Raw genomic sequence first — 15,073 nt, forward strand, 5'->3', positions numbered from 1 at the left:
TGTAGACAACTGGGCACATCACGAGGTGGAACACTGGTAAGGGAAAGAATCAAGCAACTTTTCTACCTATCCAGTGCGATTGGTACTATTTCCGGGTAGCCAAACCATCTTAATAGGGGAGGGAAAGTTCTCTGCAGATGAATTCGGACTCATGAATACAGAAGGAATGTGAAAATGACCTTTTTGCAAGCTTAACTAGAAGGATGGATTCGGGCCGTGCTGGTCACTGCACGGTGCTGCCACTCAAGGAAGAGCTGAGGGCAGCCCCCCACCCCGAGGTGGGGGCTCAGGCTGTCACCATCTGAATCTGCTGGTCTTCACCCAAAGTGATATTCGTTCCAAATTTAACACAGGATGAAGCTCTCAGCCCCAATCATTCTGAGGGGGGTCATAGGGAGTGACCCTAAATCCAATCAAAGCTTTATCTTTAACTAACAGTCCACATGAAACAGAGGGGATAGAGGGAAAGTTCACCACCACCACAAACAAGGAGGCACTTGGGCAATCCAAAATGTGGAATATTTTAAAAGGGCAATTGACTGGGTTTTGTTCCTTCAACAAGTCGATGGTATGGAGAAAAATAATAAATGTTATTACTGATTTCTTTGGAAGTGGGAAGGAATTCACATTATTTCTAATAATCTTCTCTTGTCATACTATTAGAAAAATTCAAACTCTCCTGAAACATGACTGACGTGTAGAGAGAATCAGACAATGGGCCTGGGAGCCAAAGTGGCAAGAAAGGAAGGAGGGGCCATGACATCAAGTAAGGAAAATAAACAGGCGTGAGTTGGTCAAAGTCATGAGCAACAAAAGGGAGTCATAGGCCCTAGACTGGAAACCCCATGCCCTCTTGCCTGAGGCCCCCACACCTGTGATGGAACTGGAATAACCCTCCAGTTCCCCGCCCCAGGAGGACCACCCAAAGCCTCAATTTTCGATGACATTTCATCTCCTGATGCCTCACATGAACCTTCTACAGCGTCTGCTTTCCAGGACCAGCCTGAATCCTGTGCAGCCAGAAGAACCTAACACAAGGCAACCATAATAAGCAATTAAAGTACTCTGAAAGCTTTTTATCGCCAAAACAGCAGACATTTCAAGTAGTATTTCAAGACTCAGTGCTTAAAGCAAATTGAGATACATACCTGCCCCTCTTCCAACATTAACGGCTTTATTTCTATATCTTGACACATGCTATTATAGAAGTCATTCATGGCACTATTTAGTTTTTGATAATCAACTTCATGATCTAAAAAGGGACTACATCCTTTTATAATAACCCAGAAGCATCCCGGATCTTCAATCTGTAAAAATTTTAAAAAACAAAACAATGCATGATTTAAAAGTAGAACCATAAAATAATAAACCTTAGAGGCATGATAACTGTTATGAACTTAACTGATCTACCAAATTCTTGATGAGTACCTCTGTCTTAAATAGTCACAGCAAAGGTAAAAGATAAAAGACAAAAAAGATATAGATCAACTCATCACACTGTATACCTCAAACTTACACAATGTTATACGTCAATTATATTTCAATAAAGCTGGAAAAAAAGGTAGAAGATGCAAAGATATAATTCTAAAACACATAAAAAAGAAAAATAAAAAAACACATAACCAATAATATGTAATTTTTAATTATGTGCGTCAAAAAGTAAACTGAGATCAAAGCCCTCGAACTCCTATATTTAAGTATTTGTAATAAAATACAAAAGCAAGGTCCCAAATAATGTTCTCAATATTGCCTTTTGTAAGAAAGAGAAGGAAATATGAATACACGTATATTCTGCTCATATTAAAAGGAAGACAACAGATAAACCAGAACGAACACAAGTTATTACCTACAGGAAGCCAGCTTGTTATGTATCAGTGTTCTTGAAAACTAGGATTTTCATTGTTAGAGAGAAGACACAAATGTAAATGAAAAGTTAACTTTGAATTGAAAGTATCAATAGGAACCCATGACTTTTTAAATGCACTTATTTCCTAAGTCTGCCTACTGAAAGGGCCTAAAAGCAATGCCATCCCAAGACTTTGGATCCTAGGTAGCAGGTGGCAGAAGTACCGGTGTTCACTTTAAGTATTCTCTTTTTCTAAATGTTTGACTATTTTAATAGGAAATAGTTGGGAAAAAGAACAGCGGGCCATTCTGGCTCCCGTTCACGGCAGACTAATTTCCATGGACTTACCCCCATGTAAGCAACAATGATAAGCCCTGGGAAAAGAAACACAAAATAACAATTTGAAGGCCCTGAACAGACTAGAAACAGAGGGACCGGATGCTTGCAAAGCGGGGAGCCTTGGGTGGGTCTGGGTACAGCTTTCCAGCCCAGACTGAGGGGCTGCCAACACGGGCAGAAAGACACAGTGTGTGGCTTGAGGAACCAGAGAAGGGAGTTTGCCGCTACGGGAGTAGCTGTTAAGTTTAGGGAGAAATTCTGAAAGAGCCACGCTGGGCAGAGCCAAGTCCTTGGCAAGCCTGCATCGCCCAGCTAAGACCCCTGCAGTCCAGAGAAAAGCTATCATTACAGGGTGGACAGAAGCACTACACAGTTTTAGCTGCCGCCCGTGAGAACTGCAAACTCTCGCATGCGCATGCGACAGCCCCGGACCTCTGCACCTGGAGGCCGCGTCCCGAAGATGACCCCAGCCCCTCTACTACGCCTGGCCTGGGGAAGGAAGCTCAAGGCTGCCAGGAGAACTCACTGTCTGTTCCGGCCAGCTTCTCAGAGCCCCTCGGCCTCCCTTTCTGTGAGCATTCCCTAAAAGAGGGCTTTCAGGTGCCAGCGCTTCCTGTCCCCTTGAGATGTGCGTGCGTCTCCCACTACTCAGGAGTCTCTCTCGAGGACCCGAAAGCCATTCCTGCGACATGGTATCACCCGGGAGGCAGGGACAGAAGCCTCCTTTCTTGGCTAGCAGCCACGCTGGCCTACTCACAGGACGCTGACCAGCCCTGTTGGTTTTCACCAGAGCCCCTCCCCTCCTCTTCCTCTGCCTTCCTTTACCATGCTCGGCCACCTCTGCCCTTCCGAACTCCTTCGCTGCCAGCAGCCAAGGCTTTAACTACTGTCGGCCTTTGTTTGTCCCTGGCACCCATCACAGGAAAACAGTCTGCGGCACCAGTCCTGCCAAATTAAAGAGGCTTAGGATGCACCGCAGGCCCTCCACAGAAACCCCAGGTGCCAGGCCTGAGAATACAAGACCACGCTACCGGGCAAAGGAAATGGGCCCTACCAGCTTGCCCCGGGCCAACAGGTGCTTGAAAAGCGTAAACCAAGCCTCCCAGAGGCCAGATGTAGCAAGTGACTAAGGCACAGGTCAGCACTCTTTGCCATAACCACAATATCCAGGGTAGCAATTACTAGACATGTAAAGACATGAACAGGTGGTTATGTGGCCAAGGAAAATAACAGTAAGAAGAAAGTGAACCCAAGGTTGCCCAGGTGTTGACATGAACTGGCAAGGACTTAAAAGCAGCTGTTATAAATATGCAGAACAACTTAAGGATAAGCGGTTATACTGAGTTTGTTTTCCCAAGAGGAGAATCTCGTGTAAAAAAATGGAAACTTTAAAGTTTTACCCTTTGGAAAAGGTGAATTCCAGAACTAAAAAGTAAAACCTACAAAAAAAAAAAAAAAGTACTAGTGGTATATGGTCTCAACAACTATTCAACATCGTATAAGATAAAAAGGTTTCAGGAAGATTGGAAATGAAAAAAGAAAACGGTCTCTATTCACAAACGAGAACATCTACATAGAAAATCCTAAGGAATCTACCAAAAATAATGTCAGAACTAGTTAAGTGGCTATACCAAGGTTCCAGGGTACAAGGTCAAACATTGAATTCAACTGTATGTACATCATACTCCAGCAATGAAAACTGGAAATTTAACTTAAAGAAAAATAGTGCTATTTTCAACAGCACCAAGAGACAGGAATTACTTAGAAATGAATCTAACAAAATAACTACAAAACGTGTGTGGTGAAAGTTATACAAACTAATGAACTAGATCAAGGAAGACCTCTAATGCAGATATGCGGTGTTCACGGATTGTTAAAATGTCGATTTTCCCCTCGATGATCTATAAATACAACTCCATTCCATCAGGAATTGAGAAATTGATGAACTTACTATGAAATTCTTATTGGAAAGGCAAAGGAACTAGAATGGCCCAAATAATTCTGGAAAATACCAACAGTGTTGGAAAACTCGTAACATCCGATTTCCAGACTTACCATAAAGCTACAGTCATCAGAAAAGTGTGACACTGGAGAAAGCACAGACACAGCAACAGAACAAATACACTCACACATATATGATCAAATAATTTTCAATAATGGCACGAAAGCAATTTGCTGGAGAAAGGATAGTTTTCTAACAAATGATACTGGAACAATTAGTTATCCATATGCACAAAAACGAACTTTGATCCATTCTTCATATCAGATACAAAAATGAGCTCAGATGGATCATATATCTACATGTAAAATATAAAACTATAAAGTTTCTCAAAGAACACATGGGGGAGGGGCACCTGGGTGGTTCAATCGGTTAAGCGTCCAACTCTTGGTTTCAGCTCAGGTCATGATCTCGAGTTTCGTAGGCTTCAGCCCTGCACCAGGCTCCGCGCTGACAATATGGAGCCTGCTTGGGATTCTCTGTCTCCCTCTCTCTCTGCCCCTCCCGTGCCCTCTGTCTCTCTCAAAATGAATAAACTTAAAAAAAACTTGGGGGGGGGGGTGGTGCCTGGGTGGCTCAGTCGGTTAAGTGTCCAACTTCAGCTCAGGTCATGATCTCATGGTCTTGAGTTTGAGCCCCACACTGGGCTCTGGGCTGACAGCTCAGAGCCTGGAGCCTGCTTCAGATTCTGTGTCTCCCTCTCTCTGCTCCTCCCCGGCTCACGTTCTGCCTCTCTCTCTTCCAAAAATAAACATTAAAAAAAATTTTTTTTTTATTTAAAAGAATACATGGGGGAAATTTTGTGAATCTTTGTTAGACAAAGATTTCTTAGATGTAACACCAAAAGTATAATTTGTATGAACCAAAATTGATAAATTGGACTTAATCCAAATTAAAAACTAATGTTTTAGAATTTTTTTTTAACATTTATTCATTTTTTGAGAGACAGAGAAAGACTGAGCATAAGCAGGGAGGGGCAGAGAGACACACAGAATCTGAAGCAGGCTAGCTCTGAGCTGTCAGCACAAAGCCCGACGTGGGGCTCAAACTCATGAGCAGTGAGATCGCGATCTGAGCTGAAGTCGGACACTCAACCGACTAAGCCACCCAGGCGCCCCACTAATGCTTTTTTTAAGCTTTTTATTTATTTATTTTGAGAGAAAGAGAGGGTACACAAGCAAGGAAGGGGCAGAGAGAGACAGACAGACAGACAGAGACCCAAGCCAGCTCCTCCCTGTCAGCACAGAGCCCAACACAAGGCTCAATCTCACGAACTGTGAGATCACGTCCTGAGCCAAAATCAAGAGTTGGAAACTGAACCAAGCCCCCCAGGGGCCCCCATAACTTCTGTTCTTTGAAAGATATTGTTTAAGACAAAGAAAAGCCATAAAATGGGAGAAAATATTTGCAAATCACATCCAAAAAAGAACTTCATCCACCATATATAAACTCTAAAACTCAGTAAGAAAACAACGTTAGAAAAATGGACAGATATGAACAGACACTTGACCCAAATAGATGGAAGGATGGCAAACAAGCACCTGAAAAGACGATTAACATACCATTTGTCATTAGAAAATGCACGTTAAAACCACAAAAAGATATCACTACACACTAAACATTACCAGAATGGCTGAAATTTATAAATAAAACTGACCATCTCACATGCTAGTGAGGATGCAGAGCAACTAGAACTCTTTTTTTTTTTTTTCCAAGATTTTATTAAGTAATTTCTACATCCAACGTGGGGCTCGAACTCACAAACCCAAGATCAAGAGTCCCATGATCCACCAACTGAGCCAGCCAGATGCCACACAACTAGAAATCTTGTATGTTGCTCATGGGAATGTAAGATGGTCCAGTTACTGTAGAAAATTTTCTCATGAAGTTAAACAGACAAGTAATCCCAGCCTATTTGCCCATGAAATGAAACCTGTGTTCACACAAAAAGTTACATGTAAAGGTTACACCAGCTTTATTTATAATCTCCCCAAACTGGAAACAACTCAAGCAGCACCTTCAACTGGTGATGATACAAATTGTTGCATATCCATACAATGGACAACTAACTCAGCAGTAAAAAGGTTAGACATTATGATTCATGCAACAACCCAGGGCAGGTCTCAAAGGCATTAGACTAAGTCAGAGAAGCCAGTCTCAGAGGCTACATCCTACTGCATGATTCCATGTGCACGTTTCCATTTTTACAACATTCTGGAAAAGGTGAAACAGGGAAGAAAAAGATCAGTGGCTGCAAAGGATTAGGAGTTCGGCAAAGAAATGACTACAAAGGAACATAAGGTAATGGGGGGTCGGGGGACTGCTGTCCATTGTGATTGTAGCAATTACAGGACTGTCTGCATTTTTCAAAATGCCACCGAATTCTAACTAGACTTCAAAATAAAACTTGAAAAAAAAATGTCACGACTTCTACAGGAAAAATAATGTATTTTACTACATCTAAAATCATACCTCAATTTCAAATAGTTTATGGGTGGGGCGCCTGGGTGGCTCAGTCGGTTGAGTGTCCGACTTCAGCTCAGGACATGATCTCGAGGTCTGTGGGTTCAAGCCCTGCGTCGGGCTCGTGTGGGGCTCTGTGCTGACAGCTCAAAGCTTGGAGCCTGCTTTCCATTCTGTCTCCCTCTCTCTCTGCCCCTCCCCCGCTCATGCTCTGTCTCTGTGTCAAAAATGAATAAACGTTTAAAAAAAATTTTTTTAAATAGTTTATGGGTTTAAAAAAGATGTGAAGCAAGTATGGCAAAATGTTAAAAGATTTGAGAAAGCTCAGTGGTGGATGTCCAGGTGTTTGTGACTTTTTTTTAATACTTCTTTGTATGTCCGGAATATTCCCTAATAAAAAGTTAGACTTTTATTTATTTTTTTTTAATTTTTTTTTTCCAACGTTTATTTATTTTTGGGACAGAGAGAGACAGAGCATGAACGGGGGAGGGGCAGAGAGAGAGGGAGACACAGAATCGGAAACAGGCTCCAGGCTCTGAGCCATCAGCCCAGAGCCTGACGCAGGGCTCGAACTCACAGACCGTGAGATCGTGACCTGGCTGAAGTCGGACGCCTAACCGACTGCGCCACCCAGGCACCCCAAAAGTTAGACTTTTAAACTACTTTTCACCACAAGTAATGATTTTAAGTTTCTTGTCCTCTGATGTAAGATCAGCTCTACAGTATTTTTTACTAAAAATGCCCAAACAGAATCCTGAGGAAACAGACAAATCCGAATTGAAAGATATTTTACAAAGAAACTGCCCTTATTCTTCCTAAGTTTCAAGGACATCAAAGACACGAAAAAGCCAGGGAACTGACCTCAATGAGGCTAAGTTAAGACCATGACAATTAAACGCAATGAAGAATTTTTGATTGGATCCTAAAACAGAGAAAACAAATTCTAGAAGACATTATTGGGACAACTGGAGAAATCTGAACATTGACTGTATTTTATAGTATCATATCAATATTACACTTCTCCAGTGAAATAATAAAATCATGATTACGTAAGAGAAGCTCTTTGTTCATAGAAAACATACGTGTAAGTATTCAGAGTTCTCAACTAATTCTCAAATGGTTCAGCAAAAAAGAAAAGTTTTATATATACATATTTATTTTTTTAGTATTTATTTTTGAGAAAGAGAGAGAGTGGGAGAGGGGCAGAGTGAGGAGGAGACACAGAATCCAAAGCAGGCTCCAGACTCTGAACTGTCAGCACAGAGCCCAACTCGGGGCTTGAACCCACGAACTGCGAGATCATGACCTGAGCCAAAGCCAGACACTTAACCGACTGAGCCACCCAGGCGCCCCTATACAAACATATTTACAAAGAAATATACAAATGCAATAAAATGTTATTAGTTATTGAGTCCAGGTGTAGGGCATATGGTTATTCTCAACATAGTTTTTGTAACTTATTTTTATACTTGAAAATCTTCAAAAGATCACCTTCAGGAAATGTGCTTGGAAAAAAATTAAGGCAGGGCACCTAGATGGCTCAATCTGTTAAGCGTCCAACTTCGGCTCAGGTCATCATCTCACGGTTCATGGGTTCGAGCCCATGTCCGGCTCTGGGCTGACAGCTCAGAGCCTGGAGCCCGTTTCAGATTCTGTGTCTCCCTCTGTCTGCCCCTCCGCTGCTTGCACTCTGTCTCTCGCATTGTCTCAAAAATAAATAAACATTAAAAAAAAAAAAATTATAAACTCCTCCCTCCAAGTAACCTTGTGAACACGCCATGACTTCACAGTCTCCTGTATCTCCAGCCAGCAGTCACCTGAAATAGGAAATTGCAGCTGTCTGCAGGCCCGACCTCCCTTCAGCCCCTGCTCGGAAAACTGAGGATCGGAGCCCCGGGACGCACGCGTGGGGAAGGGGCCGCCAGAGTCCCGCGGCGCGAGCGGAACGGGTTTCCGCGTGGAGGGGTGGTTGCCACGAGGGGGCCCCAAGGTGGGGATCCGGCGGAAAGGACCCGTGTGGGTCGAGGGAACCGGCTGAGGGTCCACGTGGGAGAAGGGGTTACGGTCCGTCCCTCCCCCTAAGGTTCCAGATTTGGCAAATACAGGACGCCCAGTAAAATCCGAATTCCGGACAAACAACTTTTTGCTCGGTGTCCCTAACAACGCAAGGGCACACTTGAACCGAAATCCCGTGCTGTGTATCTGCAATCAGGGGTCCGGGATGCCATCCGGCAAGCCCACCCGAGGGTCCAAAGCCCCTGGCGGCCAGCCGAGCGGCCCCTCCGCGTGGAGAGAAAGGAAGGCCGGCCGGCAGGGGCTGGGCGCTCGCTCACCTTCAGCACCAGCACCTCGAGCATCTTCCCCGCGCCGCTGGCCGCCGGGGGACCGGCCCTGGGGAGACAAGCACCGTCGCGGCCGCGCCCTTTCCCGGATCTTCCCGTCACCACTCACAAGGAGGGCACGTTGGGGGCAAAACCCGAGGTAGGGCCAGCCTCCGCCCTCCGTGGGGAACACGGCCCGGCAGGCCCGTGCGCAGCGCACCACCTGAGACGCTCCGCGCCCTCCCAGCCCACGCCGCCACGGGCGCGCTCCGTCCTCCGACACCGCGCCCCGGATCCCCGGCCGCGCAAGCCTCGAGGCTTCCAGAAAGCCGCGCTGCGCCAACGGCCGGGACAACGGACGGCCGCCAGGCGCACGGCCCACAGAGCGGCGGGGCGGGGCGGGGCTGGGCCGCAGGGAAGAGTCGCGCAGGGGGCGCTCCGCGGGCCGGGCCCCTGGTCACGTGGTTCACCCCTCCCCACCCCGGCGTCCCACCCATCCCGAATCAGTTCGTGATTGTCTACCTGGAGGTGCCCCTGGACCCGCCTCCACCTCTAGGCCTTGAGGGTGAGGAAGAGGCTCGGCCCGTCACTGATGGAGAGGGGAGAGGGGGGGAGGACGTAGGGGGAGGGGGAGGGCACTCCTGGCAACATCCCCTCCCCAGATCCCCTTCCCCCACTCCACCTCCTGCTTCGGGTTCCAGCTTTTCTCCCACCTGGCCCTTAGCTGGCAGGGCTCCCCCAGACAGTCTCGCTGGCCATTCTAGTCACCACCAAAGGCTGCAAACTGCAGCCTCCTCTGGCCGGGTTCTCTTCCCCGCCCCCCACGTGTATTTGTTGTTAAGGCACCAAAGGGTTCTGTAAATTTTAAACACCTGGAGGCCTTGGTTTTCTCACCTGAAAATTGAGACTCAAAAGTAGATGAGGTCACACTATGTGAAATAAAGGGACACCCAAGAAGTACTCAGGGAGGATTGTTTATTACTATCTCAGGAATCCCTCTCTAACACTTCAATAAGCCAATAAACAAGAAGCAAAAAGAAGACCTTGAAAATCAAAGGAGCCACAGCTAAAATACGTAAACAAAAATTTAAAATGCCAGGCCTATGTGGTTTTACAGGTAAATTCTTTAATATCTTGATTGTGAAGAAACAAATTTTAAGCGGTATCAAAAAGCATTAATTTCCTAGTAAGGGGAACCAACAAGATGGCAAAAAAATTGCACCAGTTTAGAGAGAGCGTGGCAATTGTGGGGCTGTGTTTTGGGGAAACAGAATGCTCACAAAAGCGTCCGGTTTTAAAAGTTTGTTAAATTTCACAAGGTCAAACAAGTTCATCTGCTGAAAGTGGCAGGCAGGAGAGGTGGAGAGTCAGGAGAAAGACACAGCTGCAAAGTGCATGAAGTTCAGCTGTTGCTGAACTGGGCTAACCAGGCCTCACCCGGAGTGGAGATAACGGGCAAGACCAGTTCCCTTGAAAGCTCCAGGCTTTGTCGAAAAGAGGTGTGAAGGCACAGTTCCCAACCCCCAAAGATACAGAGTACAGCTTTTTCCCAGTTCTTAGTGGGGAGTCAACTTTTTTTTTTTTTTTTTTTTTTTCGGACTAGAAGCCATGCTACCACACAGTATTTCCCAAACTTTTTCACAACACAGCTTACAGAAAATGGAAGTATTTGTCCATCACACTGGGACCAAGAGTCAAGATTGGTCTCATTGCCAATGAGAGCTCACTGCCCTGGGGCTGAGCCACCTGGTTCCCTTGAGGCTGAAGGGAATCAGTATCTGTACCTGTAACCTATCTCCCCCCTCATCCCCACCAGCTAGTGAGAAGTACTGTTTCAGAAATTACTCCAAAATAGGGGCGCCTGGGTGGCTCAGTCGGTTGAGCGGCTGACTTTGGCTCAGGTCATGATCTCGCGGTCCGTGAGTTCGAGCCCCGCGTTGGGCTCTGTGCTGACAGCTCGGAGCCTGGAGCCTGTTGCGGATTCTGTGTCTCCCTCTCTCTGACCCTCCCCTGTCCATGCTCTGTCTCTCCCTGTCTCAAAAATAAATAAAACGTTTAAAAAAATTAAAAAAAGAAGAACCTACTCCAAAATAAATAAGTCATGGGTATGTAATGTACTATATGGTGATTAGAGTTAATAATACTGTATTTCATATTTGAAAGTTGAGAGGCGCCTGGGTGGCTCAGTCGATAAAACATCTGTTAAACTCAGGTCATGTTCTCACCGTTTGAGTTCAAGCCTCATCACGTTGGGCTCTCTGCTGTTAGCACAGAGCCTGCTTCAGATCTTTTGTACTTCTCTCTCTCTGACCCTCTCTCTCTGTCTCTCAAAAATAAATATTAAAAAAAAAATTGTTTTTTTAACCTGACAAAGATAACACAAAGAACTACAGACTAATTTCACTTATCAACATAGATACTGAAATCCCAAATAAAATGCTGCTAAGTCTGCACTTCCTTAGTTTTAAAATATTCTTGGGGCACCTGGGTGGCTCAGTCGGTCAAGCATCTGACTCTTGATCTTGGCACCGGTCATGATCTCACAGTTTGTGTGTTCAAGTCCCACGTTGGGGTCTGCCCTGACAGAGCAGAGCCTGCTTGGGATTCTCTCTCTTTCCTTCTCTCTGTCCCTCTCCACCCTCGAAATAAATAAATAAACTCTAAAAATAAAACATTCCCATCTTTTTTACAAAAAGCAATGAAAAACAAGTTCAGCCCAGAAGCTGCCTTAATCATTTGTCAGTTGGTTTGTTTTTTTTTTAGAAAAGTACTTTTTTGGTTTTATTTCTTACACATCTTGAATCAACTGAGAAAGTGGACATTATGATTATGGCATTCAACCCAGAGGTAGAAGCCTGATGCTTGCCCAGCATTTTCCCCAGACACCTGTTGCCTTTCATGGACTTGGTCAGAGAATGTCTTGTTTGTGGTTCCCACTAGTATTATGTATCTATAAGATTATCCTTATTTCTTATGTATTTTTTTAATTAAAAAAAAATTTTTAATGTTTATTTTTGACAGAGAGAGAGAGAGAGAGAGAGAGAGCCAGAGCATGAGCAGGGGAGGGGCAGAGAGAGAGGGAGACACAGAATCCAAAGCAGGCTCCAAGCTCTGAGCTGTCAGCACAGAGCCTGACGCGGGGCTCGAACCCACGAACTGCGAGATCATGAGCTGAGCCGAAGTCGGACACTTAACCAACTGAGCCACCCAGGAGCCCCTCTTAGGTATTTTTTAATAGCTCAGTGTTGTTGTTCACCGCAAGGACATTCTCATATCTCCACTTTGAACTGTACACTATCTAAATTAACCTTTGTCCCACTTAGCTTTGTATGTTGAATTCTACTTCATCTGATTAATACGCTGTAAGCTTTTCTTGTTTTCTCTTTTCACCTTTAGCCCTCCTGCAGAATTGTTTTAAACAACTCATAATCAGGTTTCGTTTTTTAGTTTTGTTGAGATCCAGTTGACGTATAATATTGTATAAGTCTAAAGTGTGTAACATAATGATTTGACATATGTATATATTACAAAATAATCACCACAGTAAGTTTAGTTAACATACATCATCTCACATAGTTACAATTTTTTTTCCTGGTGATGAGAACTTTTAAGATCTACTCTTTTAGCAACTTTCAAATACACAATATAGTTCACTGTACTCATCACATTGTATATTACATCCCTAGAACTTATTTATCTTATAACTGGAAGTTTGTACCACTTTCACTAATTCTTCCATCACCCACCACTCACCTTTGGCAACCAAAAATGGGATCTCTGTTTCTACGAGGGTGTTGTTGTTGTTGTTGTTGTTGTTTATATTCTACATAAAAGTGAGATCATACAATATTTGTCTTTCTCTGTCTGATTTATTTCATTTAGCATAATGTCCTCAAGGTCCATCCATGTTTCACAAATGGTAGGATTTCCTTCTTTTTTATGGCTGAATAATATTCCACTATATATTTAACACTTAATGTAATTAAATATTTAACATGACGTGTGAATATATAATATATATTAGAACATAGACATTTACATATGAATGTATGTGACTATAATCCTGCTCCACATTTTCTTTGTTCTTTTTTTTTCACATTTTCTTTGTTCTACGGACACTTAGGTTGTTTCTGTCTTAGCTGTTGTAAGTAATGCTGCAATAAACATGCTGGTACAGATATCTTTTCGGGATAGTGATTTCATTTCCTTTTTTTAAGTTAATTCCTTAATGACCTGAGCTGACATGGAGAGTCAGACGCTTAACCAACTGAGCCACCCTGGCAACCCACATTTCCCTTGGATATACACCCGGAAGTGGGATTTCTGTACCATACAGTTCTATTTTTAAGTTTTCAGGGATCTCCATACTGTTTTCCTTAATGACTGTGCCAATTTACATTCCCACCAGTAGTGAACAGGGATTCCCTTTTCCCTACATCTTCACTGACACTTGTTATCTCTTGGGTTTTTTTATTTTTGTTTTTGCTTTTATAATAACCATTTCAACAGGTGTGAGGTGGTATCTCATTGTGATTTTGATTTGTGCTTTCCTAATAATTACTGACGTGGAGCATTTTTTCATATGTGTGTTGGCCATCTGAATACAGTGTATCTTATTTGGAAAAATGTCTATCCAGATCCTTTGTCCATGTTTCAACTGTATTTTTTATTGGCTGAGTTATAAGAGTTCCTTATGTATTTGGGATATTAACATTATCAGATATGTGGTTTGCCTTTTCATTCTGTTTCTTTTGCTGTGCAGAAGATTTTTAGTTTGATATAGTCCCTCTCGTCATTTATGTTGTTGCTTGTGCTCTGGGTGTCATACCCAAAAAATCATTGCCAAGACCCACGTCCGTAAGCTTTTTCTTCATGTTTTCTTTTAGGAATTTTATGGTTTCAGGTCTCACGCTAAAGTTTTTAATCCATTTTTAGTTCATTTTTGTGAGTGATGTAAGACAGAGGTCCAGTTTCATGCATTTCATGCATTTGAGTATCCAATTTTCCCAACACCATTTATTGAAGCAATTATGTTTTCTCCATTGACCATTCTTGACTCTCTTGTCAAATATTAGTTGACTATATATTCATGGGTTTGTTTCTGAGCTCTTGATTTTATTCCGTTGGTCTGATACATCTGTTTACATGCCAGTAAAGTACCGTTTTGATAGATTTGCAACATAGTTTGAAGTCGGGAAGTGTAATGCCTCCCCTTTTTTCTTTCTCAGGACTGCTTTTGCTATTTTGAGGTCTTTTGTATTTCCACATGAATTTTAAGATTGTTTTTTCTATTTCTCTAAAAAAATGTTATTGAAATTTTTATAAGGAGTGATTGAAGCTACAGATGGTTTGGAGTTATATGGACATTTTAACAATATTAATCCTTCCAATCCATGAACACAGGCTCTCTTTCCATTTGCGTCTTCTTCAGTTTTCTTCATCAATGTCCAATAGTTTCCAGCGTAGAGATCTGTCTCCTCAGTGGTTAAATTTTTTCCTAAGTACTTCATTGTTTTTGATGCTATTGTAAATGAAACTGTTGTATTTCTTTTTCAAATAATTTGCTTTAGTGTACAGAAATGCTACTGATTTTTGTATGTTCACTTTTAAATACTACAACTTTAGTGAATTCATCTATTATATCCAAGTTTTTCAGTGGAATATTTAGGATTTTTTACATATACCTATATTTTCTATGTATATAAAATTATGTCACCTGCAAATAGAGATAATTTTACTTTGTCCTTTCCAATTCTAATGCCTTTTACTTCTTTTTCTTGCCTGATTGCTCTGGTTAGGACTTCAAGTACTATGTTGAATGGAAGTGGTGAAAGTGGGCACCCTTGTTTTGTCCTGATCTTAGAGGAAGACGTTTCAACCTTTCACCACTGAGTATGATGTTGGCTGTGGGCTTGTCATCTGTGGCTTTTATTATGTTGAGGTACATTCATTCTGTACCTAATTTATTGAGTTTTTATCATGAATGGATACTGAATTTTGTCAAATGCTTTTCTCCATCTATTACAATAATCATGTGGTTTTTTACTTTTTATTCTATTAGTATGATGCATTATATTTATTGATTTGCATATATGTTGAACCATT

General features: G+C 42.8%; 1 protein-coding gene across 4 annotated transcripts in view; it reads right to left on the reverse strand.

The window, feature by feature from the left end:
* Positions 1 to 9,311, reverse strand: part of TDRD12 (tudor domain containing 12) — a 72,115-nt gene extending 62,804 nt beyond the window's left edge. For 3 of the 4 annotated variants that reach the window (XM_045442551.1, XM_045442552.1, XM_045442553.1), the window contains exons 1-2: positions 8,981 to 9,311; positions 1,149 to 1,307 (exon numbers count right to left, since the gene is read on the reverse strand). In XM_045442551.1, coding sequence (XP_045298507.1) covers positions 1,149 to 1,307; positions 8,981 to 9,004 — 183 coding nt within the window. In that variant the 5' untranslated portion in view covers positions 9,005 to 9,311. The remainder of the gene's footprint in view (positions 1 to 1,148; positions 1,308 to 8,980) is intronic. The other variant, XM_045442549.1, reaches the window with a different exon arrangement.
* Between the last annotated feature and the right edge of the window lie 5,762 nt (positions 9,312 to 15,073).

This window comes from Leopardus geoffroyi, chromosome E2, assembly GCF_018350155.1.
Source record: "Leopardus geoffroyi isolate Oge1 chromosome E2, O.geoffroyi_Oge1_pat1.0, whole genome shotgun sequence".
NCBI classification, from domain to species: Eukaryota; Metazoa; Chordata; class Mammalia; order Carnivora; family Felidae; genus Leopardus; species Leopardus geoffroyi.